Source organism: Salvelinus alpinus, chromosome 7 (assembly GCF_045679555.1).
Source record: "Salvelinus alpinus chromosome 7, SLU_Salpinus.1, whole genome shotgun sequence".
Lineage (NCBI taxonomy): Eukaryota > Metazoa > Chordata > Actinopteri > Salmoniformes > Salmonidae > Salvelinus > Salvelinus alpinus.
In genome coordinates this window covers 43421777-43448938 of record NC_092092.1, presented here as the reverse complement: position 1 = coordinate 43448938, position 27162 = coordinate 43421777, and the positions used below count along the sequence as shown (strand labels likewise).

Sequence of the window (27162 nt, the reverse complement as noted above, 5' to 3'; positions counted from 1 at the left end):
GTTTTTTTAACACCTACATACGGTATGTACATTTAACCAATGGCTTTACTTCATCTTTTTTTGCAGTCTCATTGGTAACTATAAAAAAGCGACGTTATTTCTCGTTGGACAGTCTGCAATGTACGATTTGGAGTGCTGAGTCATGAACTGGAGTCTAAGGGTCTCTCTGTAGACAGACAACCTTATAGCTATAGTCGCATGTGATAGTGCAGCTTCTTGATAAGGCACTGTAACTAGTGTCTACTGTCAGCAGCAATCAGGCCTTCTCCGTCACACACACACACAGGTTGGGGTTTCCAATATAAATTCAGTCAATTCAGAGGGTCAACTTTTTTTCTTTTTTCTTTTCCCTTGGAAAATTTATTTAATTTTACTTTCTGAATTGACTGAATTGAAATGCCCCCAACACTGGCACACACGCCTACCCAGACACACTCTGGGACAGTGACAAAGTGTCTATTTCTAATGCTAGATACAGGAACTCTGAGCGTGCCCCTGCAAACGGTCTGCGGAAATGTGGATGTTCAACTATTCCAGAATATTTTACCTTTTTGCTATAACAGTATAAAAATGGAAGGACGGTAGCCGAGGCTGCACCTTCATCTCAACAAATCTAGTCAGAGATGTTAATTAGGATAGAACTAGATGCAGCAATATCAGTGGGAATCAGGTAGTGTAGTTTCACTTCCCGGAAGAGACAAAATGGTGGCTGAGATATTGCCTCCATCTCAACCATAAAGGATGGTAAGTGTTTCCTTTCGCCACTATGTTTTACTGTTAAAACACACCCTAAACTAGTTGTCAGTCGTTATATTCTCATTATCCAAACGGCCAACTTTCCCATTAATTGCATAGGGGGCTGTTCGTGTGGTTCAGTAGAGAAGATGAGAACGGTCTAATAGTGTGTATGTGTTAAGAGGATTTACAACACAAAAGCTAGTATGTTAGAACTGGCTTTTTCACATTTTAAAAGTCATCATCACAGCTACAAAACAAAAAAGACAGAAAAAGTTGAATTAACAAATCAGAGCGAGTCCACAGGTAGCCATAAGCCAGAGGCGCCTGGGTACGGTGCACACTTTAGGACACCCTCAGCCTCACACTACCCGGGGATAAACAGTCATCTGCATCCAGTGATATCGCAGTTCTTCCCACAGTTTCACCATCCTCTTGTGTTTTTCCACACAATGTTCAGGGCAACGAGAAAGGTGCTGAGCCACCAGCCCCCAATACCCAACCCCACCCTTCTGGAGAGTGAATGTCAATCAAGCAGTCCTGCAGTCACTGAGTTAGGGGGGAGGCAGGGTTTGGTGTGGGCACCAACTCTACATATCTGGTGGAATGAGCAGGGAGTCAGAGCCTTGCGGTCATTCCCCACTCATTACAGGCAGATAGATGCTTTTCACTCGTATAGAGGTTGATTAAAGTGTCTCCTCACAGGTCCAGACAGAGCGTTTTATTGATAAACTGACTTTGGGCGGGGCAAGGAAGGAGTCTCCACCCCCACCACGCAGCTAGAGCGCCTTCTCCTTGGCGATAATGACGGAGGCCTCCACGTCAGTTTCAGGTGAGGCCAGGGGCGGGACTTTGGTGGGAGTGGGCGGCTTCTCCTTCTTGGGGGAGGGGCTTCTTTTCTCTGCGTGGGCGATGGCCGAGTCTGCGATGCTGGGCTTGGCGTCGTCGGGGGTGTGCTCGTTGGGGATGAGTGGAGCTGTAGTTTTCTACAGAGGGAACATGAAACAATAAGGATACGAATAGTAGCCAAAGACTGTAAACTATTGATAGCTGCCCTGTATTTGAATTCAGGGGATGTGAAAAGGCAAGATATTGCACCGGTAAAAATATACTGATAAAGTGAGGCACAAAATGGCTACAGACAAAGTGAGGTACAATACTGCAACAGTAGATGGCAACTGTAGACATTGCAATGTACAAAATGGCTATAGTAGGATAGACTAGACACCAGTACAAAATAGCATCTGTACAGACACAAAATGTCTACAGAACTGTGAGATGCTGAGTACATTAATAGTATCTCAATAAAAAAAAGGAAAACGGTTTCTGCTCTACAGTACATTGTTCACCCCGTTCACCTCCTTTGCTCTCCTCCCTCTATGTAATTGATTTAGGCTATATTTTATGCACGTTCACTGTACTAATGCTTTGTGTCTGGCAAGCTGAAACCATTTTAGTGCCCGACAGTAAATCTGTGTGTGTGCATGCGTTCGTGCGTGCGTGCGCTTACTGTGGTCTGTGGCACTGGATTGCTCTGGGTGGCAGTGGATGCGGGAACAGGCAAATCATCCTGCGTCAGTCCTCTTCTGTCCAAGACACTGCCAAGGGGAGACAGACAGTCATCAACAACACCCTATTCACCACCGAACAGAAAAGGAGAGAGCGAGAGAATGAGAGAAAGACAAAGACAAAAAAAAAAGAGAGAAAAAAAAGAAAAGAAAAAAAAATAGGAGGGAGGTAGGGGGAGGAGGATAAAGGGAGGCTACAGTATGAGAGAGGAATAATATTAGAGACTACGCGAACTAGAAAGTAGTGAGAGTGAGACGAGGGAGGGTCGGAAAGGGCAGGAGGACCAGAGGGTGGCTATAGAGAAGAAGAATAGTAGAGGGAAGTTAGCAAGAGGAAGATAAAGATAAAGAAAGAGAAGAAGCAAGAGAGAAAGAGACCATGAGGAGAGAGGGTAAAACAACAAAAACCACAGCAACAGAGTATTTTCTACACTAGTTAATCCTATGAGCACAGATAAGGCAGCTAGTGCTCCTACTGTACGAGTACCTGGGGTATGCAGGCCCACATAACACTTCACAGCAGTTCTTGACAATGTTCTTGTGGCTGTAGGGGTTCTGCAGCCGGTTCTTTCCCGACCATGAGCCTTTGATCTGTAAAACACAAAATACAGCCACCCGTAAAAAAAACATTAAACAAAACAGTAGGCCTTCATAAAGTATTCACGCCCCTCGACTTTTTCTTCTGTTACAAATTGGAATTACATTTTTTATTAACTCTTCAAGCTCTGTCAAGTTGATTGTTGATAATTACTAGACTGACATTTTTAAGTCTTGCCATAGATTTTCATGCCAATAAGTCAAAACTGTAACAAGGCCACTTTGGAACATCTAGTGTATATTTGGCCTTGAGTTTTAGGTTATTGTCCTGCTGAAAGGTGAATGCCTCCCAGTGTCTGTTGGAAAGCAGACTGAACCAGGTTTTCCTCTAGGATTTTGATTGTGCTTGGCACCATTCAATTTTTTTTTGTTATCTTGAAAAATTCAACAGTCCTTAAACAATTACAAGCATACCAATAACATGATGCAGCCACCACTATGCTTGAACATATATAGAGAGGCACTCAGTGATGTGTTGTGTAGGATATGCCCCAAACATAATGCTTTCTATTCAGGACAAAATTGAATTGTTTGCCAAATGCTTTGCAGTAATACTTTAGTGCCTTATTGCAAACATGATGCATGTTTTGGAATATTTTTTATACAAACGTCCTTTTCACTCCTCATTTGCCTCCTATCACAGCTATTAAACTCTGTTTTGAAATCCCTGAGAGGTTTCCTTCCTCTCCTGCAACTGAGTTAGAAAGGACACCTGTATCTTTGTATTGATTGGGTGAATTGATACACCATCCAAAGCTTAATGAATAGCTTCCCCATGCTCAAAGGGATATTCAGTGTCTCCTTTACCAATAGAGTTCAGTGTGTCAAATCGGAGGGCCTGTTGTCCAGACCTCTGGCAGTCTCTATCGGGGTGCTACAGGGTTAAATTCTCGGGCCGACTCTTTTCTCTGTATATGTCAACGATGTCGCTCTTGCTGCGGGTGATTCCCTGATCCACCTCTACGCAGACGACACCATTCTGTGTACATCTGGCCCTTCTTTGGACAATGTGTTAACAAATCTACAAACAAGCTTCAATGCCATACAACACCCCTTACGTGGCCTCTAACTGCTCTTAAACGCTAGTAAAACTAAACGCTCCAGCAGGTATATCTCACTGGTCATCCCCAAAGCCAACACCTCCTTTGGCCGCCTTTCCTTCCAGTTCTCTGCTGCCAATGACTGGAACGAATTGCAAAAATCGCTGAAGCTGGAGACTTATTTCCCTCACTAACTTTAAACATCAGCTATCTGAGCAGCTAACCGATCGCTGCAGCTGTACATAGCCCATCTGTAAATAGCCCATCCAATCTACCTACCTCATCCCAATATTGTTTTTATTTACTTTTCTGCTCTTTTGCACACCAGTATTTACATTTACATTTACATTTAAGTCATTTAGCAGACGCTCTTATCCAGAGCGACTTACAAATTGGTGCATTCACCTTATGATATCCAGTGGAACAACCACTTTACAATAGTGCATCTAACTCTTTTAAGGGGGGGGGGGGTTAGAAGGATTACTTTATCCTATCCTAGGTATTCCTTAAAGAATTTCTATTTCTACTTGCACATCATCTGCACATCTATCACTCCAGTGTTAATTTGCTAAATTGTAATTACTTCGCTACTATGGCCTATTTATTGCCTTACCTCCTCATGCCATTTGCACACACTGAATTTAGACGTTCTTTTTTTTCTATTGTGTTATTGACTGTACGCTTGTTTATTCCATGTGTAACTGTGTTGTTGTGTCACACTGCTTTGCTTTATCTTGGCCAGGTCACAGTTGTAAATGAGAACTTGTTCTCAACTAGCCTACCTGGTTAAATAAAGGTGAAATAAAAATACAAATAAAATACCGTTCTTTGTGAGGCATTGGAAAACCTCCCTGGTGGACCTTACAGACACAATTATGTGTAGGGTACAGAGATGGGGTAATAACAATTTATGTTGAGTCCATGCAAGTTATTATGCGACTTGTTAAGCACATTTTTACTCCTGAACGTATTTAGGCTTGCCATAAAAAGGGGTTGAATTCTTAACTCAAGACATTTCAGCTTCATTTTTGAAATTCATTTGTAAAAATGTGTAAAAACAAAATGACACTGACATTGTGTGTAGATCAGTGGCACAAAATCTAAATGTAATCCATTTTAAATTCAGGCTTTAACAGAATGTGGGAAAAAAGGCAAAGGGTGTGAATACTTTCTGAAGGCACTGTAGCAAGGAATACATTTATTATGCCATCTCTTCTACACGTTGTAAATACCATTTCAATTCAGTGAACTGAAATCCAAGTCCATTCATTTCTTTTCAATGAGGTATATTGTAATTTCAGTTCTGTAATTGACTGAATTGGAATGGAATTAGACCCCAACCCTACTTCTGCCAAATGCAAACCACGCCCTTACAGACAGATCTCAGACACTGCCTATCTGGTTATCATTTTTTTTTAAAAATAGGAGATATTCAGTATTGCCTCCCCCTACTAAAATAATTTCCCTTTAGAAATACCTTATTCAAAAGTACGGTTCCATTTTTAGATTGTAATCCCACAGGGTTACACTTGACCTACAAAAAATATCTGGTGAGGGATTTTAAAATTCCCGATTAAAGTATAAGATAGGTATGTTAATATGCATGTATACAGGGCATATTGTCATTAAAATGACCAAATTCTTTAACACAATTCTGTGTTGATGGGTAGTGATACTAGGATATATTTCTCCAAAATGGAAATATTTCTTCACACAAAGAGTTATCAATGCATGAAGTATCCAGCTGGTAGGGTTGCAAAGTTACCCAAAATGTACCAAAGTTAGCGGAATCTTTGGAAATTAACAGGTAATCCACAGTAATTTAGGTAATTTATACTTGAACAAAAACAAGACAAAAACACACACAAAAGTATGTGGACACCCCTTCAAATTAGTGGATTCGGCTATTTCAGCCACACCTGTTTCTGACAGTTTTATAAAATCGAGCACACAGCCATGCAATCTCCATAGACAAACATTGGCAGTAGAATGGCCTTACTGAAGACCTCCGTGACTTTCAACGTGGCAACTTCATAGGATGCCACCTTTCCAACAAGTCAGTTCGACAAATTTCTGCCCTGCTAGAGCTGCCCCAGTCAACTGTAAGTGCTGTTATTGTGAAGTGGAAACGTCTAGGAGCAACAATGGGTCAGCCACGAAGTGGTAAGACCACACAAACTCACAGAACGTGACCCCCGAGTGCTGAAGCGCATAAAAATAGTCTATCCTCGATTGAAACACTTACTACGGAGTTCCAAACACAATAACTTTGTTGGGAGGTTCATGAAATGGGTTTCCGTGGCCGAGCAGCCGCACACAAGCGTAAGATCAAGTCCCCACAGCAATTTTCCAACATCTAGTGGAAAGCCTTCCCAGAAAGTGGAGGCTGTGTCCACATACTTTTGGTCATGTAGTGCACATATTGTCCAGGAGTTTCTAGTAGACAGACCATATGGTTCAAGAGAAAATTGCCTAATTAATGACAAAAAGCATCTAATCAACAATGGCATTCATTTCAATGAACTCTGCAACTTTTCTAGCTATTGAATTTTTTCACAACTGCAACCAGATTGGCACCAAAACATTTACAACATAACCTATTGACATAGTAAAATAAATGTGTAAAAAATATATAAAGAATATTTCATGCTGAAACCCTCATATTAGACATCAATAGTATTTACTATGTTCATGGTTTATAGTTAGGATGATGCTTTACAGCTTTGTTATATTTTTTATTTTAAAGTAATCTTATTTTATATATTTTACAGGTGATAAGGCCACACAGGGGGCCAGAGATAATTACAGACTCCTGGGATAACCTGAAGTACCCAAAAAGGCCAGTAGATGTCATTGATAAAATTCCCGCCACAAGTTACCAAAATTCTGGTTGTTACTGGTAAACTTAGATTTCCAGTAATATACCCTACCTTTGAAACCCTACCTGCTGGTGAATGTAATGGAAACAGAAATCCTTAAGGGTGTTCAGAAATATACTAGACAGGTCCTTTCAGGAGGTTAGACCTCAGATATACACTGAATGTACAAAACAATACAAATACCTCAATAACTAATGTGTCAAAAAATACCCAAACATGTAAAGGAGGAAATTACATTTTTCTACCTTTGTGTACCTATTCAGGATACATCAACGAACGCATCGCATATCCATCATGATGCATTTCTGTATAGTACAAATCAGGACCTATTCGGTTACCGTCATTCTGTTATCAGGTGTTAATCCACTTCACTTACCAAAATAGATTTTTTTCAAACTCAAGGTGTCATATCATAGCTTTTACATCCCATTATTTTTGCGGACATCTTTGAATCTTAATTCAGAATAGATATTTAACTGAGTTTTTGGAAAAACATTTTTTACCATCATTCTGTTACAGAAATGTACATCTGCACAGTTGTTCAAGTAAATGTGTTTTTGTACAATTTTCATTGGAAATGGTTGAAAGTAGTCCTTGTGCATAGAGTTGTATGGTTTGTTAAACGTTTGTTTAATGGTTTTGTCATTATGTTACCATGGAATTGCCCTCACTATTCAATATGTTTTTGTAAACTTGATGATTTATTGTTTATGTAATACCAATGGATTTGAGTGTCTAAGACTGCTATGTAGTTATTAATCAAACTTGAAATTAGAATTGAATCACTTCTGCATTGCCATATTTAGGCAGTAAAGCTTTTCCCCCCATGGTCATAAAATCACACTGGTCTTGGGTACTGTATAAAAACCTACGACTAGTACAGGTAGATTTCCCTCAGAGCCTTGCATTCATCAGAATAAGAAGTCTGTGTCTGCATTTGAAAACAAAGACACTAAGTAAATATTGCCATGGTGTATTTGATTGAATCCCCCCCCCCCCCCCCCCAGGCTATAAAGGGAAAAAAAGGGTGTGTGGTTGCCAAGGTGACAGCTGACTGGAGAACTTTGGAGTGTTTACATCACCCACCCTGAGTGTATATTTATCTTTCCAGCCATGCCAGCACTCCACTTTCAGCATTTAAACAGAACCCTGGCGTGAAGCAGCTCCTAACAACTGACACAGGGTCAGGTCTTATTGCATTATGGTTAAGGTTAGGATTAGGGGTAGCGTTAATCTGATCCCAGATCTGTGGGAATGTAAAAACTTTAACTCGAGTCCCGACTGTAGTCTCTACAGAGACGAGCTGCCTCCTACAACGTGCCAATGTTCCAGCATGCACGCCTGTACTTAGACAACATCAGTTTAGCACAGAGGAAAGGTGGGACATCCTTCTTACGTCACTGCCTTATCCGCTTGTTGCCCTAGCGTAAACATCCCCCAGACACAAAATAGTATCTCGAATATTTTGAATAAGTGCATTTCGCAAGTGGCTAGTTTGCGTCAACCTTGAATAAAACTACTGCAAAGGTTTGGCCTGCAAACTTTGGTTTCAAATTGCAACGTTCTGTCATCTGCCTACAGGCTATGGTAAGACTTTTTCATAAGCACAATTGCTGTCTGCATTTTAAGCCCCGCCTACCCAATCTCATGATTTGTTGGGAGAGTTGTCAGTCTGAGGAGGACCCTTCCTGGATTTTTTTTCCCTTTTCGAAGTTACCAAGAGAATCCCTCATGATTTCTGAGACTACCAGCTGTGTAAATAATCTAAAACGTCCTTCCTTATCTCCATAATCACCAGTGCTGGATAAAAGAGGAAAGGCAGACAGTTTAAACTGTTGAGACACAGCCCCTGTAATAAGAGTAGTGAATGGTAGAGAAGAGATATACTCACATCCTCATTGGTGGTCTGGTTGAGGGAGATAAGATAAGAATGGAAGCCCGTCAGTCCCACTACTGACCACAAGGTGAAGAAGCAGACCAACACTTCCAGCACAGTGGGATGGGGTTAAAGAAACAGGACAGATACAGTAACAGTAATACAAGCTCTAACACGGAACCAAAACTGGCTGCGCGCGTGCGCCATCGTGCACAAATGTATTTTGTCCCCCTACATCAAACGCGATTACGACACGCAGGTTAAAATATCAAAACATACTCTGAACCAATGACATTCATTTGGGGACAGGTCGAAAAGCATTTAAAACATGTATGGCAATTTAGCTAGTTAGCTTGCACTTGCTAGCTAATTGGTCCTATTTAGCTAGCTTGCTGTTGCATTTAGTCTTTCAATCACCCACGTGGGTATGCGTCAGAAATAGGAGTTCTATTTTAGCCCTTGGCATCGCAGACGCTCGTTGGCGCGCGACCAGTGTGGGTGCAATAATTGAATAACATGGATTTCTAAATTTATTTTGCGATGCTCGCGCACGCAACGTGTCCGGTCTGGTCAGCATGTAAGTCCACAGGTCAATGATAGGTCTTTGTCGAACATGCAATCACTACTGATTTATTAGATCATTTTATGTTAAATGCCTCAGGGATGACTCCATTTAACATGATTTGACTCAAACTAAAATCTGTCTATCTTATGATAATTATGAATGTCTGATTATTTTAGGTTTAAAAAGTAAACTACGGTGGCCCTATGGGTCTATAAACAGATGGTATTATGAACTGTAGATTTATGTGGAACTGAAAGGATATGTCCCAGGTGTGTCTTGTAGTGTCTTCACAAACCCAGAGTCCACCGAGCCTGTAGAGAGGAGCACATAGTTAAAGAATGTTCTGTGGAGCACATACAGTGCACTCGGAAAGTATTCAGACCCCTTGACATTTTCCACTTTGTTAGTTAGCCTTATTTTCAAATTGATTAAAATTGATTGTTTTTTCCCCTCATAAATCTACACACAATACCCCCATAATGAGGTTTTTAGACATTTTTGCAAACATATTAAAAATAAACTGAAATATCACATTTACATAAGTATTTAGACATTTTACTCAGTACTTTGTTGAAGCACCTTTGGCAGCGATTACAGCCTCAAGTCTTTTGGGTCTGACGCTACAAGCTTGGCACACCTGTATTTGGTGAGTTTCTCCCATTCTTCTCTGCAGATCCTCTCAAGCTCTGTCAGGTTGGATGGGGAGCGTCGCTGCACAGGTCTTTCAGGTCTCTCCAGGGATGTTCGATCAGGTTCAAGTCCGGGCTCTGGCAGGGCCACTCAGACATTCAGGGATTAGTTCCAAAGCTACTCCTACATTGTCTTGGATGAGTGCTTAGGGTCGTTGTCCTGTTGGAAGGTAAACCTAAATCTCCCCAGTCTGAGGTCCTGAGTGCTCTGGAGCAGGTTTTCATCAAGGATCTCTATGTACTTTACTCCCTTCATCTTTGCTTCGATCCTGACTAGTCTCCCAGGAACCTGCCGCTGAAAAACATCCACACAGCATGATGCTGCCACCACCATGCTGCACCGTAGGGATGGTGCCAGGTTTCCTCCTGACGGGATGCTTGGTATTCAGGCCAAAGAGGTCAATCTTGGTGTCATCAGACCAGAGCATCTTGTTTCTCATTGTCTGAGAATCTTTAGGTGCCTTTATGCAAACTCCAAGCAGGCTTTTCTGTGCATTCTACTGCGGAGTGGCTTCCGTCTGGCCACCGTACCATAAAGGCCTAACTGGTGGAAACCTGCAGAGATCGTTGTGCTTCTGGAAGGTTCTCCCATCTCCACAGAGGAACTCCGGAGCTCTGTCAGAGTGACCATCGATTTCTTGCTTACCTCCCTGACCAAAGCCCTTCTCCCCCGATTGCTCAGTTTGGCCGGGCGGCCAGCTCTAGGAAGAGTCTTGGTGGTTCCAAATTTCTTCCATTTAAGAATGGAGACCACTGCGTTCTTGGGGACCTTCAATGCTGCAGAAATGTTTTGGTACCCTTTCCCAGATCTGTGCTCTGACATGCACTGTCAACTGTGGGACCTTATATAGACAGGTGTGTGCCTTTCCAAATCATGTCCAATCAATTTAATTTACCACAGTTGGACTCCAAATCAAGTTGTAGAAACATCTCAAGGATGATCAATGGAAACAGGATGGACCGGAGCTCAATTTCAAGTCTCATAGCAAAGGGTCTGAATACTTATGTAAAGGTTTCTGTTTTTTATAAATTAGCAAAAATTTCTAAAAACATGTTTTTGCTTTGTCATTTTGGGGTATTGAGTGTATATTGCTAAGGATTTATTTTTATTTAATTCATTTTAGAATAACGTAACAAAATGTGAAAAAAGTCAAGGGATCTGAATACTTTCCAAAGGCACGGTACAAGAGTGTGCACGCACACACACACACATACTCTCCTAATAAGCTCCAAGACATACACTTACATGTTCCCCTCACTCACTCGCTCCACCATTAAAAAAAGAAACTATTCATTAAAATTAGGAATGTCATTGACAGTGGCTTGGCTTGTGGCTTGAATTAAGATCACAAGCCTGGAGCCAATTATCCTGACTGTAACTCTCTGCTTTTCCCTGCCATCTCGCTGTCTGTAAAGTCCCACATATAGGAACAGACCAAAGGGAAGTGTGTGTGTGTAAGTGGGTCATCCAGGCAGTTACTGTTGCATGTCACTTCACGCTCCAGTCAAGCCTCAGCTGAACTAGGTCTCTTTTTCATCATATTTAGTCCGCATCCCTCACTCTCTCACTGACCCTTCCAGATCGATTACATTCTCTCAACTGTCAAGAGTGACGGTTTCCCGCACACACCTGTGAATTTCCTATCGCCCAATCTGTAAACACAGTCTTAAAGTACTGTCATGGTCTGAAACTGACCTGAATCTACATTTGCTTTTTGTTATTGTATTCTTCATTGTAAACTATGAAGGAACAACAGTACTCACGCATCACCACGTGTACGATGGCGAAGGTGAAGATGTAGATGGTAAGCAGGGACAGGGACAGAGTAAACAGGTAGAAGTAGCGGTAGTTCCTCTTGCCCACACAGTTGCCCACCCAGGGGCAGTGATGGTCAAAACGATCTGTAGAAAAGAGAAGCGGGAGGAGGTCAAAGATGGAGAGGAGAGGGAAGAGGTTCTGTGGCCACGGGATCAAATGCACATTTCAACAGACACAGAAACAAACTAAGTTCAATTTAACTTGGAGATGTAAATGAGTGCGTTGGATAGACCCTTCCCCAAAGTTCTGCTGGTTAAAGGCTGAACAAAAATGAAATTTTTATTTTTTAAATTTAGCTAGGTAGTCATTGAAAACGAATTCTGACAATAAGAACCAAGTTCAACAAAGGTAAAGTAGCTATTAGCCCATGTCCTCTGCTACAATAGGTCACAATCCCTCAAAGACATGCACACAGTTTTGACAGGAAATAAGAGCCGTTTCCCTATAATTCCTTTTTCACTGATCTAAATATAGTGACCACTGTTTCTTCATTTACACTAGGACCAGAGCCAGAGTGAAGCTATCCAGGGTCAGACAGCTTTACAGAGGAAAAAAATCTTGCTTTACACTTTTCTCCCTGTGGCAGACAACACGTACACGTTCAAATATATATGATGACAGCATGCAGGTGGGGCACTTCTGCATTGAAGCATATCTGGAATGAGGAAAAACCATAAATATGATCTGTTGATGTACTGTATATAGAAAGGAGCCCAGTGTGTATAATCAACTACTAAATATTGTATGGCACAACGCACCACACACACACACACACACACACACACACACACACACACACACACACACACACACACACACAGGTTCATTGAAAACACCTTCCTTCCAGCTATTAACCACACCCACTAGTTTTACTCCAATATGTGAAAAATCTATATTTTTATTCACTACAATACTGCAACAGACTTAATTGCATTGAAGAAAGGTCATGTCTTTTGTTTTGTCCAACTCCTGTGCAAAGACTGGATGACCATTAAACCGACAGCCTTTATTAATTCATTGATCATATTGAGCCCTTACTGCAGAGTGGAGGGGCCTGAGCCCCACCTTTCCCATAAGGAGGCTGGCTGGCTGGCCCAGGCTGCTGTGTCATGCTGGTTGTGTGTGATACAGACTGCAGCAAGTGCACTGGCCCCACACAGATTGGGGGGGGGGGGGGGGTCATACACAATAACTGATGTTTAAAGGCCAAATGCATGGTTCAATCATGACTAGCCAAAATACTGTTATTCTGCCGAAGGCTTGACATGTTCATGCACACACGTGAAAAACTATCCTCAAGCAACAATCCAAAGAGTGCTTTGTAGAGAACTGGGGAGAACGAATAAAATACGCCAGCATTCCAAATCCCCAATGGAAACCCATTCAGCTATAGAATGTCCATCTCCGGATATAGAACTTATCAATAAACCTTCAGATTAAAACTATTTCCAATAAAATGTTCTAAAACACTGAAAAATAAATGTAGGTAAGGTCAAGGCTTGAGCAAACATCAGCAGAATGTGTCCTTCACACGCTGATAAAAAAAAGCTCGTTTTCAAACAATACCCCGTCTCTGATTGAATTGAAATGTATGTGTAAAATGTGTATGTTATTTTCAGACCGAGTCTCTTTCATGACAAGAATAAGATGAATTGACTGAAGGGAGAAGAGTGCTCGCTCTTACCCACACAGTTGTCACAGATACTGCAGTGTGAGGCGCGAGGCGGTCGGAAGATCTTGCAGGTGTAGCAGTACTTCAGTTTGACGATCTGCCCGTTGATTTGGACGTTGCGGATCCGAGGTGGAGGCCGCTGCCCAGCCGGGACGTTCCCATTAGCCGCCTCTGAGACAACAAAAGGGTGGCCATTTGGGATCATACTCAGTTAACAATGGAGTCATATCTATTCATGTTCATACTGTGTAGTGCAAGTTTCACATACAGGTTAAGCCTAAATTGCCTTTAAACCAAGAATAATGATCATTTGGCTTCAGACATGTCTTAATCATGGATGATGATGATCCGCATTTAACAAGTTAGGAGTCATAGATCGACCACAGGCAAATTACATTAAGTCAACTAAATACAATTACATTAAGTCAACTAAATACAATTGACCCAGAGTGCCGCTACCACACACATAATCATATAGTCGAGCATCAATTCTATTGCATTGCCTGTTGCTAGCTCCATCGCCACACTTCAAAGTATTGTATTCAAAGCCGGTGGAAATCGAGGTTCCAATTGGGTTGAATATCTACATAGTGAAGCCGTGAGTTTAAAGCCAAAATGGAGGTTAAAAATGAAGGGCTTTGGAAGCACACACAAATGTGAATCGTCGAACCTTGAGAATGTCAGTGAATAACACAGTCGCTACAGCCCAAGGTTCCACACACACCGGTCAGTTATTTACCATGTTTTATCATAGCAGGACTGTTATTTTTACTTATTAACCTGGACCTGGGACGATGGGTCTTGTTGTGTTAGGGTATGTAAACCTGTTTAAGAGATTCATGTTACTGTAAAGGAAAAATCCACTTCTTCCTTTAAATTTACAGTGTTAAATAACACTTATTGTGCACAAATTTTTCATTTTGGGGTTATGACGTTGATAGCAACATGAGAAATAGCTGTGGGAATCTGTTGCAATGCTCTCTATGGGCTGGCTAGCCAATAACACCAAAGACAATATCCGCATGTAACATTGCTGGTTAACTGTAAAATCGCCTAACCAAACTGCACTATCAATTTAGGAGTCTACAATCTCACCATGTTCAACCTGAATATCGATGTGCCTCAGAGTGGAGTCGAACATGCTCAACAGCATAATTTATATACTTTTGAGGAGATGGGAAAACGTTGCCATGCTACGTCAATGGGCCGCTCAGTGCATTCTGGACGATTCTGGGACAAGAAGCTCTCCCCTTCAATGTGAGTCTATTGGGCGCTAGCTCAAAACCCCAACATTAACACGAATTTCGTCAACAATAAGTATAAAACATGAGATGTGAGATGTGAAATAATGAACTTGCTATCTGTAGTATCGTATAGCGTTGGAATCGTGATAGGCACGTTTCTCGACATATACACGTTGAGAAGGGATTGCGTGCCGAATAGCTTAGCAACCGCAAGACGCAGCATGACAACGTGAACGCGATTGGTCAGTCATGCCTGGTGGGGCGTAACACCTTCCTCTGTTCATTGGATTCCTATCGCCTTTCTATAATATCTCTGGCAACGACACCATGCAAGTCACTAGACTAGAGACAGAAAAATAGGAAAAATGTGCTATACCCTACGTTAAATAAAAACATGTATTGATAAATTGCTCATTCGAGAGAAGACATCCTCCCGAGTTATGAAAATCAGCCAGTATTGAAATCTGACACGTATTAGACGTTTTCGCGATCTAAAAGTCGTATTCCTATTAACATCCAGTGTGAGCGACTTTATCACGTTGCTACGTCAATAACTCAGATACACATGAAAACATGAATTGATCCAGAAAATCGATAGATCAATCAGAAAATATAACATTATAATACATTCAAAATGGTTGAACCTTTCCTTTATGGTTCATTTTAATAAATGGAATAACATGACTGAATACTGCCAGTAGGAATTACTGTTAGGATAGGTGAAGAGACAGCACAACTTGACCCAAATAGAACATTTACAGTTCGAAAGCATTGAGGCCATACCACCTCATAACACTTCCAAAGTCTTTGCATGGTTAAAGTTGCAAGACGCTAGTAAGGAAGCAGAATATATTTAAGGATTTTGCTACCGCCATTGATGAAAAAAAGTCAACACTGAACAGGCCAAATCAATAGTGTACAGCACACAAGATGGCGGTCAAATGTCTTCTTCACATTGTGAACAAACATTTAAAAGAAACACCAGGCTTTTAACAAATCGAATCACAAGTGAATCAAACCACTTTCTACTTAAAACCATTGCTTTGTGAATTAATGTAGCTAGCTAGTGTAACAGTATAGCTTCCGCCCCTCTCCTCGCCCCTACCTGGGCTCGAACCAGGGACCCTCTGCACACACCGACAACAGCCACTCTCGAAGCATCATTACCCATCGCTCAACTACTTCAACTACACGGATTGAAACGCTATTAGCGCGCACACCGCTAACTAGCTAGCCATTTCACATCGGTTACACTAGCACAACAGTGGGGAATGAGACCATACATGCGGTCCCTTGGGAAAACCCGATCTTCATCGGCCCAATTTCATTATGTATTCCAGGAGGATCTTATACTGTTAGCATTCCTCTAGGAGCTAGCCACTAACGGGCCAAGTGACAGCACCGCAGCTGGCCATTGATCACAATATTGGCTTCTAGAGCTCAACCTCAACCAATGATGTATATAAAACATTAGATTGCTGATGCTATGTATTGGCCATTGAGAGGGTTTGAAACCACTGGTCGGCATTTTTATTTAACTAGGCAAGTTCTTATTTACAATGACGGCCTACCCTGTCAAACCCTAACGACGCTGGGCCAATTGTGTGCCGCCCTATAGGACTCCCAATCACGGCCGGTTGTGATACAGCCCAGAATCGAACCAGGGTCTGTAGTGACGCCTGTAGCACTGAGATCCGGTGCCTTAGATCGCTGCGCCACTCGGAAGCCCATGGAGCAGTCCTCCATGGAATTCTACAGTATTTCAATTAAATGTTTCAAGGACAAAATTACATGTATTTAAGTATTTTATTGTTGTAGTGGGGACAGTAACATTAGTACTCTCCAAAAATGTATTGTATATATACAGTGCCTTCAAAGTATTCACAACCACATTTGTTGGTGTTATAGCCTGAATTTAAATTGGATTCAATCGAAAGTTTTGTTGTCATTGGCCTACATATAATACTCATGTCAATGTTTTTATACATTTCTACAAATGTATTTAAAATAAGTATTCAACCCCTTTGTTATGGCAAGCCTAAATACTGTATATTTTATTTAACAATATTTTTACAAATGTACAACATTTTCCTCCACTTTGATATTAGAGTATTTTGTGTAGATCGTTGACAAAATGTCAAAATAATTTTAATCCCACTAACAACAAAATGTGGAAAAACTCACAGGGTGTGAATATTTTATAAAGGCATATTTTCATTTATTTTTGCTCACATAATATAATTTAGAAGTATACATTAAGGTGTCTGTAGCCAGTGGCGTGTAGCCATCTTACAGCGCTCCCTGTCAGGGGTTTTATACACATCATTGGGCTCAAAACATCCGTGCCCATCTGCCTCCCACTAACACACCCCCACGTTCCATCACAAATGCCACCGCCTGCCACACTAGCAAAAGATAGCACATTAAACCGCACACATTCTGGGGGGGATGACGCAATCTCTATTGCACTCCACACTGACCTTTCCCACCTGGACAAAAGGAACACCTTTGTGAGAATGCTGTTCATGGACTATAGCTCAGTGTTCAACACCATAGTGACCTCCAAGCTCATCACTAAGCTAAGGACCCTGGGACTGAACACCTCCCTCTGCAACTGGATCCTATACTTCCTGATGGACTGCCCCTGGGTGGTGAGGGTAGGCAACAACACACCCGCCACGCTGACCCTCAACACGGGGGCCCCTCAGGGGTGTGTGCATAGTCCCTGTTCACCCACGACTGCGTGGTCGCGCACGACTCCAACACCATCATTATAAAAGTTTGCCGATGGTAGGCCTGATCACGACAATGACGAGACAGCCTATAGGGAGGTGATCAGAGATCTGGCAGTATGGTGCCAGGACAACAACCTCTCTCACAACATGAGCAAGACAAAGGAGCGGATCGTGGACTACAGGAAAAGGAGGGCTGAGGGCTCTTCCCCCTAAAGAGGGTGAAAAGATTTGGCATGGGCCCTCAGATCCTCTTAAAGTTCTACAGCTGCACCATTGAGAGCATCTTGCCTATCTGCATCACTGCTTGGTATGGAAACTGCTTGGCATCCAACTGTACAGCCCAGTACATAACTGGGGACGGTCCCTGCCATCCAGGACCTCTATACTAGACAGTGTCAGAGGAAGGCCCTAGAAATTGTCAAACACTACAGCCAACCAAGCCACTCTCTGCTACAATGGTACTGGAGCGCAAGCATTGACCCCCTTTCATGCACACTCACTGGACTCTACCCACACACTCCAACACACACGTATATTGACACCACACACGTATATTGACACCACCCACACACTGCTGCTACTCTGTTATCCATCCTGATTGCCTAGTCACTTTTACCCCTACCTACATGTACATATTACCTCAACTACCTCGTACCCGGTACCAGTACTCCTTGTACATTGAGTGTACAAAACATTAGGAACACCTGTTCTTTCCATGACAGACTAACCATGTGAATCCAGTTGAAAGCTGGATGTCCCTTATTGATGTCACTTGTTAAATCCACTTCAAATCAAATCAGTGTAGATGAAGGGGAGGAGACATCGATTGTGTATGTGTGCCATTCGGAGGGTGAATGGGCAAGACAAAATATTTAAGTGCCTTTGAACGCACTATGGTAGTATGTGCCAGGGACACCGGTTTGAGTGTATCAAGAACTGCAATGCTGCCAGGTTTTCCACGCTCAACAGTTTCCCCGTGTGTATATATAATGGTCAAAGGACATCCAGCCAACTTGACAACTATGGGAAGCATTGGAGTCAACATGGGCTAGCATCCCTGTGGAATGCTTTCGAAAACCTTGTAGAGGCCATGCCTCGACAAATTGAGGCTGTTCTGAGGGCAAAAGGGGGTGCAACTCAATATTAGGAAGGTGTTCCTAATGTTTTGTACACTCAGTGAGCACAGTTACATGCACACAATAATATGATTATGGTGGATAGTCAGATTAATGCAATAGTTTAAAATATTTAAAACATGCTTAATTAAAACATGCTTTGCAAGATGAACAATTTCCCTAATAATCCTGTTTACATGGACACATCAAAATCAGACTACTTGACGGGACTTTTGATAAATGCGGAAAATAAACGTTTTACTACAGTGACCATATTATTGCGAAGTCTGTTCGGACATATAAAGTTTGGATGTGAAATCTATTTCTAAGATGAATACTTTCAGTTTTTCTGAACTCACTTTACTCGCGCATAAGATAGAGGCTACCACTGCTGGCACATGTGCAGATCGAATATAGGACTGGAACGGTGATTAAGGTGTTTACATGTCCTAATAATTCAAAAGATTGCTCAGAAAACCAGGTGTTTTAATCAGCGTATGCTTACTTCAATTTTAAGATAAGCAGGGTAAGGTTTTTACATGACTATTTCCTTTCTCTGCCTACTGCCATAATCAGTTTAATATTATTATTAGTGTGCATGAAAACATAGCCTCATTATTTTATTGTGTCCAAATCTTTCTTACTTATAACTCCGCATTGTTGGGAAAGGGCTCGTAAGTAAGCATTTCATGGTAGAGTCTACACCTGTTGTATTCGGCGCATGTGACAAATAAGATTTGATAATTAAAGGCAAGCTGAAATGAAGTTGGTGGTTTCTTTTTCTTGTACAAACACGTTTGAACAGCTTGATGAGGATGTGATTTATTTTTGGCATTTGAGCGATTTATCTCTTGTCATTTTATGCGAAGGTGTGGTGTGTGTGTGAGCTCTGTACTAGTTTACAATGACGAAGACAAGTTTGGGAGGAGCGAAAAATCTGTTATCAGGGAAAGATCGATGCACGCCAACAAAACACAATCTGTGGCTCAACATACTCCATATGCTAAACAAGGTAATGTCACACAAACTGAACGGCCTCGCTGTTCTAAGTAGTGCCATTGCGGCCATTATTAGCCCAAACATGAGAACGTTATCCCAAATTCATTAGCATGTTAGCCCAACAGTAAATAGCATGTTAGCCCAACAGTAAATAGCATGTTAGCCCAACAGTAAATAGCATGTTAGCCCAACAGTAAATAGCATGTTAGCCCAACAGTAAATAGCATGTTAGCCCAACAGTAAATAGCATGTTAGCTAAATAACCATTAGCATGTATCTCTATGGAGTCAGACTGGAAGGCCTGTGTCAGAGCCGTCACAAAGGGAGCATATTGTCCCAATAGGCAATAGCATGTTAGCCCAATAGCTGTTAGCATGCATCTCAGTGTTTTCTGACTGGAACACTCGAGTCAATGCCGTGACAAAGGGAGTGCTGCCAGCCCAGGCACTTCCAGTGGACCACCTGCAGTAGTGGCAATCATTTACAGCCCTCTTCTGTCATCTGGAGAGGACCTCTTACCAGTCCCCCACCCACGCCTCTAGACCGTAACGAGAGAGAATGGAGACACGGAGGGCAATGTGAATCTTCACCGCCCAGACAGAGAGGCTGCACACTGAACAGCTAGAGAGGGAGGGAGGGTTGGGCTGTGGCATGGCTATTGCAGAGCAGACAGCCTTTTTCCTCAAGAGATAGGAAAGAGAAGCTGGCTGAAATAATGGCAAAATTGTGGATAGTCCACTAGGGAGTGGTCAGGTAATCAAACAAAAGCCATTACATGCATGTGCAGCAAGTTCATTCAGACCCACATCTGGCTAGGTTATACAAAGTAACATAGGAAGATTGTCTGCAAAACCCTCCTATTTGGTTGTGCCTTCATAATTAGTGCCTGTGCTACTGTTGTTTAGATAATGAGAACGTCACAATGCGTCACTGTAGGGCCAAACGGATTAATTTAAACCACGTCAAGGCTTGAAACAGTACACTTCAGATTGGAGAAAAAATCTGACTAGGGGATGAGCTCAGAACAGCATGGATGATGACCCTTTAGCGATATAAAGCATAACAAACATGAATTAAACAACAGGCTGAAGCTCTGGTCTCTACTAGATGTTGACCGACTATGATTTTTCAACGGCGATGCCGATTATTGGAGGACCAAAAAAAGCCGATACCGATTAAAATCGGCCGATTTTTATATACACTGCTCAAAAAAATAAAGGGAACACTTAAACAACACAATGTAACTCCAAGTCAATCACACTTCTGTGAAATCAAACTGTCCACTTAGGAAGCAACACTGATTGACAATAAATTTCACATGCTGTTGTGCAAATGGAATAGACAAAATTTGGAAATTATAGGCAATTAGCAAGACACCCCCAAAAAAGGAGTGATTCTGCAGGTGGTGACCACAGACCACTTCTCAGTTCCTATGCTTCCTGGCTGATGTTTTGGTCACTTTTGAATGCTGGCGGTGCTCTCACTCTAGTGGTAGCATGAGACGGAGTCTACAACCCACACTAGTGGCTCAGGTAGTGCAGTTCATCCAGGATGGCACATCAATGCGAGCTGTGGCAAAAAGGTTTGCTGTGTCTGTCAGCGTAGTGTCCAGAGCATGGAGGCACTACCAGGAGACAGGCCAGTACATCAGGAGACGTGGAGGAGGCCGTAGGAGGGCAACAACCCAGCAGCAGGACCGCTACCTCCGCCTTTGTGCAAGGAGGTGCACTGCCAGAGCCCTGCAAAATGACCTCCAGCAGGCCACAAAAATGCATGTGTCAGCATATGGTCTCACAAGGGGTCTGAGTATCTCATCTCGGTACCTAATGGCAGTCAGGCTACCTCTGGCGAGCACATGGAGGGCTGTGCGGCCCCACAAAGAAATGCCACCCCACACCATGACTGACCCATCGCCAAACCGGTCATGTTGGAGGATGTTGCAGGCAGCAGAACGTTCTCCACGGCGTCTCCAGACTCTGTCACGTCTGTCACATTTACATTTACATTACATTTAAGTCATTTAGCAGACGCTCTTATCCAGAGCGACTTACAAATTGGTGCATTCACCTTATGATATCCAGTGGAACAACCACTTTACAATAGTGCATCTAACTCTTTTAAGGGGGGGGGGGGGGGTTAGAAGGATACTTTATCCTATCCTAGGTATTCCTTAAAGAGGTGGGGTTTCAGGTGTTTCCGGAAGGTGGTGATTGACTCCGCTGACCTGGCGTCGTGAGGGAGTTTGTTCCACCATTGGGGTGCCAGAGCAGCGAACAGTTTTGAGTGGGCTGAGCGGGAACTGTACTTCCTCAGAGGTAGGGAGGCGAGCAGGCCAGAGGTGGATGAACACAGTGCCCTTGTTTGGGTGTAGGGCCTGATCAGAGCCTGAAGGTACGGAGGTGCCGTTCCCCTCACAGCTCCGTAGGCAAGCACCATGGTCTTGTAGCGGATGCGAGCTTCAACTGGAAGCCAGTGGAGAGAGCGGAGGAGCGGGGTGACGTGAGAGAACTTGGGAAAGTTGAACACCAGACGGGCTGCGGCGTTCTGGATGAGTTGTAGGGGTTTAATGGCACAGGCAGGGAGCCCAGCCAACAGCGAGTTGCAGTAATCCAGACGGGAGATGACAAGTGCCTGGATTAGGACCTGCGCCGCTTCCTGCGTGAGGCAGGGTCGTACTCTGCGAATGTTGTAGAGCATGAACCTACAGGAACGGGTCACCGCCTTGATGTTAGTTGAGAACGACAGGGTGTTGTCCAGGATCACGCCAAGGTTCTTAGCACTCTGGGAGGAGGACACAATGGAGTTGTCAACCGTGATGGCGAGATCATGGAACGGGCAGTCCTTCCCCGGGAGGAAGAGCAGCTCCGTCTTGCCGAGGTTCAGCTTGAGGTGGTGATCCGTCATCCACACTGATATGTCTGCCAGACATGCAGAGATGCGATTCACCACCTGGTTATCAGAGGGGGGAAAGGAGAAGATTAATTGTGTGTCGTCTGCATAGCAATGATAGGAGAGACCATGTGAGGATATGACAGAGCCAAGTGACTTGGTGTATAGCGAGAATAGGAGAGGGCCTAGAACAGAGCCCTGGGGGACACCAGTGGTGAGAGCACGTGGTGCGGAGACAGATTCTCGCCACGCCACCTGGTAGGAGCGACCTGTCAGGTAGGACGCAATCCAAGCGTGGGCCGCGCCGGAGATGCCCAGCTCGGAGAGGGTGGAGAGGAGGATCTGATGGTTCACAGTATCAAAGGCAGCCGATAGGTCTAGAAGGATGAGAGCAGAGGAGAGAGAGTTAGCTTTAGCAGTGCGGAGCGCCTCCGTGACACAGAGAAGAGCAGTCTCAGTTGAATGACTAGTCTTGAAACCTGACTGATTTGGATCAAGAAGGTCATTCTGAGAGAGATAGCAGGAGAGCTGGCCAAGGACGGCACGTTCAAGAGTTTTGGAGAGAAAAGAAAGAAGGGATACTGGTCTGTAGTTGTTGACATCGGAGGGATCGAGTGTAGGTTTTTTCAGAAGGGGTGCAACTCTCGCTCTCTTGAAGACGGAAGGGACGTAGCCAGCGGTCAAGGATGAGTTGATGAGCGAGGTGAGGTAAGGGAGAAGGTCTCCGGAAATGGTCTGGAGAAGAGAGGAGGGGATAGGGTCAAGCGGGCAGGTTGTTGGGCGGCCGGCCGTCACAAGACGCGAGATTTCATCTGGAGAGAGAGGGGAGAAAGAGGTCAAAGCACAGGGTAGGGCAGTGTGAGCAGAACCAGCGGTGTCGTTTGACTTAGCAAACGAGGATCGGATGTCGTCGACCTTCTTTTCAAAATGGTTGACGAAGTCATCAGCAGAGAGGGAGGAGGGGGGAGGAGGGGGAGGAGGATTCAGGAGGGAGGAGAAGGTGGCAAAGAGCTTCCTAGGGTTAGAGGCAGATGCTTGGAATTTAGAGTGGTAGAAATTGGCTTTAGCAGCAGAGACAGAAGAGGAGAATGTAGAGAGGAGGGAGTGAAAGGATGCCAGGTCCGCAGGGAGGCGAGTTTTCCTCCATTTCCGCTCGGCTGCCCGGAGCCCTGTTCTGTGAGCTCGCAATGAGTCGTCGAGCCACGGAGCAGGAGGGGAGGACCGAGCCGGCCTGGAGGATAGGGGACATAGAGAGTCAAAGGATGCAGAAAGGGAGGAGAGGAGGGTTGAGGAGGCAGAATCAGGAGATAGGTTGGAGAAGGTTTGAGCAGAGGGAAGAGATGATAGGATGGAAGAGGAGAGAGTAGCGGGGGAGAGAGAGCGAAGGTTGGGACGGCGCGATACCATCCGAGAGTCACATGTGCTCATGTGCTCAGTGGGAACCTGCTTTCATCTGTGAAGAGCACAGGGCGCCAGTGGCGAATTTGCCAATCTTGGTGTTCTCTGGCAAATGCCAAACGTCCTGCACGGTGTTGGGCTGTAAGCACAACCCCCACCTGTGGACGTCGGGCCCTCATACCACCCTCATGGAGTCTGTTTCTGACTGTTTGAGCAGACACATGCACATTTGTGGCCTGCTGGAGGTCATTTTGCAGGGCGCTGGCAGTGCACCTCCTTGCACAAAGGCGGAGGTAGCGGTCCTGCTGCTGGGTTGTTCCCCTCCTACGGCCTCCTCCACGTCTCCTGATGTACTGGCCTGTCTCCTGGTAGCGCCTCCATGCTCTGGACACTACGCTGACAGACACAGCAAACCTTTTTGCCACAGCTCGCATTGATGTGCCATCCTGGATGAACTGCACTACCTGAGCCACTTGTGTGGGTTGTAGACTCCGTCTCATGCTACCACTAGAGTGAGAGCACCGCCAGCATTCAAAAGTGACCAAAACATCACCCAGGAAGCATAGGAACTGAGAAGTGGTCTGTGGTCACCACCTGCAGAATCACTCCTTTTTTGGGGGTGTCTTGCTAATTGCCTATAATTTCCACCTTTTGTCTATTCCATTTGCACAACAGCATGTGAAATGTATTGTCAATCAGTGTTGCTTCCTAAGTGGACAGTTTGATTTCACAGAAGTGTGATTGACTTGGAGTTACATTGTGTTGTTTAAGTGTTCCCTTTATTTTTTTGAGCAGTGTATAAATATTTGTAATGACAATTACAACAATACTGAATGAACACTTATTTTAACTTAATATAATACATCAATAAAATCAATTTAGTCTCAAATAAATAATGAAACATGTTCAATTTGGTTTGAATAATCCAAAAACAAAAAGTGTTGGAGAAGAAAGTAAAAGTGCAATATCTGCCATGTAAAAAAGCTAACGTTTAAGTTCCTTGCTCAGAACATGAGAAGATATGAAAGCTGGTGGTTCCTTTTAACATGAGACTTCAATATTACCAGGTAAGAAGTTTTAGGTTGTAGTTATTATAGGACTATTTCTCTCTATACCATTTTATATTTCATATACCTTTGACTATTGGATGTTCTAATAGGTACTTTAGTATTGCCAGCCTAATCTCAGGAGTTGATAGGCTTGAAGTCATAAAAAGCGCAATGCTTGAAGCACAGCGAAGAGCTGCTGGCAAATGCACGAAAGTGCTGTTTAAATGAATGCTTACGAGCCTGCTGCTGCCTACCACCGCTCAGTCAGACTGCTCTATCAAATCATAGACTTAATTATAATATAATAACACACAGAAATACGAGCCTTAGGTCATTAATATGCTCAAATCCGAAAACTATAATTTCGGCCGCCGGCCAAATTCAGCCACCAGTAGGGGAACCCTCGCCTAAGGGTGTTTTCTAGACAGGGCTTATGGAAGAATGATGGAGGCATGGGTGTGAATTATTATTATGATGACACAGGTATGGGTCAACTACTCACCAATTTCCATCTCAATGAAGGTGGCCTCCTCGGGGAGTGCGCGCGGCAACACCCCCGGGTCACTGAAGCTGGTCCTTAGCAGCATGGCCATGACAAAGAGGAAGAGGACAATCGCGAAGACCGGGATGGCAGGGGACAGGTGGATTGCCAGGTATGGGCATCTGCAGATGTGATAAGAGGACCATAGGTTAATAGCAATATTCAAGCAAACACACAAGTACCACACAATGTGTTCTCTTAATACTCCTTCCTGAGTGATTATAATGCGATTGACCCATAAAACGTTAAGCTAAAGCAGGATAGTTCGTGCCATGGTGATTATTCTGTTTAGTTATGTTGATGCAAATTCTCATGAATTAAGTGGAAAATTACAATTTCTTTCATTCAATTTCATACCAAAACTAAAATATGGATTTACATGACCCAGGAGCTAATCTATTTTTCCTTTTATGGCAGCACAACAATATGGCTGCGGAGATAACAACTACACCAGGGGTGGAAGAATCCCTCTGCTTATACACGAGAGGCTATTAGCGTCCCATAATTGTCAACAAAAGCGCTGCACAGTCGGCACTGAGAAACAAGCCGGTACACATTCTTGTAGAGCAGTGTTCAGAAGGTCACTGTTGCAACGTGCCGTTCGGACCGTCTGGTCTGCAACCCTTCCCCTAGGGCCACACACACACACGCGCATTGCAGCTATGGCCCAAGAATCAACAACAGCCGGAGACCGTGTTTACTCTTCTGAATGCTCACACTCTCTGTAGGGGGGGGGGGGGGATGCATTAACATAAGTCCAATTGGCACGTGTAAACTGACAATAGAGTCAGGATACCATTCTGCAGCCAGGATGCCCCTCTAAAAAAAGGCCTTTTTCCCGTCACGGTGGCGAAGGTGGTCTGTAAAGTGCTGCGGCAGATTGGTAAGCGCCACAGGCCACTGCATTGAGCTATTAATAGAAAAGCTGCACTTCTCTCCTCCTTCCCCGTGCGAAGAGATCCCACATCCATAATGTAAGGGTAATACATTACGATAACATTTCCCATCTTCATAATGAATTATCAGCACATTTCTAATACCTTGTGAGCTATACATGCCACATAGAATTCATTGTGAAGGGAGCATTGGAAAGGAGAGGTGGTCATACAGGGCAGAAATCCTGAGTATTGCATGTTAGACAGCACATGGGTGATGAGTCATCATGATTGTTTTTATCAGTGCCAGTGAGCAAATGGTGTAACGCAGAGTTTCCCAAACTCGGTCCTCGGGATCCCCAAAGGGCACGTTTTGGTTTTTTGTGCCATAACACTACTTGATGATTAGTTGAAAAATCAGCTGTGTAGTCCTAGAGCAAAAACCTCAAATGTGCACACCTTGAGGTCCGGAGGACCGAGTTTGCGAAACCCTGGTGTAACAGGATATAGGTTTGATTATGAAAGAGGTAAAGGAAATCATTTTTTCAAAACACCAGATTTCTAGTGGATCCAGATGTATAACGACTAGATCTCCCTACAAAATCCCAAAACATTATCAATCCAAGAAAATACTTTCTAGTTCAAAAACAAACATTCTCCCCACTCAGTCTGGTACAAATGCTGTTGTGATGTAAGCCCCGGACACCGACTGTCATTTTCAGTTCCCATTTAAAATGTTCAATTTCCTCTTTTTGTTTGGGTGCCATTTTATGCTGACTCAAACACTGGCCTACACCAGTGGGAACATACTGTAAGAGGGAGGAAGAGGTTAAAGGGAGGGGTGTAGCTACAGTGTACAAGAGTGAGCCAACAAAAA

At 43.5% G+C, this 27162-nt stretch overlaps 1 protein-coding gene across 2 annotated transcripts in view; it reads right to left on the bottom strand.

Annotated features, from left to right (window-relative positions):
- Positions 1-350: 350 nt before the first annotated feature.
- Positions 351-27162, bottom strand: part of zdhhc9 (zinc finger DHHC-type palmitoyltransferase 9) — a 45452-nt gene continuing 18640 nt past the window's right edge. The window contains exons 2-9 of one of the 2 annotated variants that reach the window (XM_071410437.1): positions 25372-25532; positions 13453-13611; positions 11714-11851; positions 9523-9571; positions 8711-8813; positions 2791-2894; positions 2246-2333; positions 351-1721 (exon numbers count right to left, since the gene is read on the bottom strand). In XM_071410437.1, the coding sequence (XP_071266538.1) occupies positions 1515-1721; positions 2246-2333; positions 2791-2894; positions 8711-8813; positions 9523-9571; positions 11714-11851; positions 13453-13611; positions 25372-25532 (1009 nt within the window). In that variant the 3' untranslated portion in view covers positions 351-1514. Of the gene's footprint in view, positions 1722-2245; positions 2334-2790; positions 2895-8710; positions 8816-9522; positions 9572-11713; positions 11852-13452; positions 13612-25371; positions 25533-27162 lie in introns of both variants that reach the window. The other variant, XM_071410438.1, reaches the window with a different exon arrangement.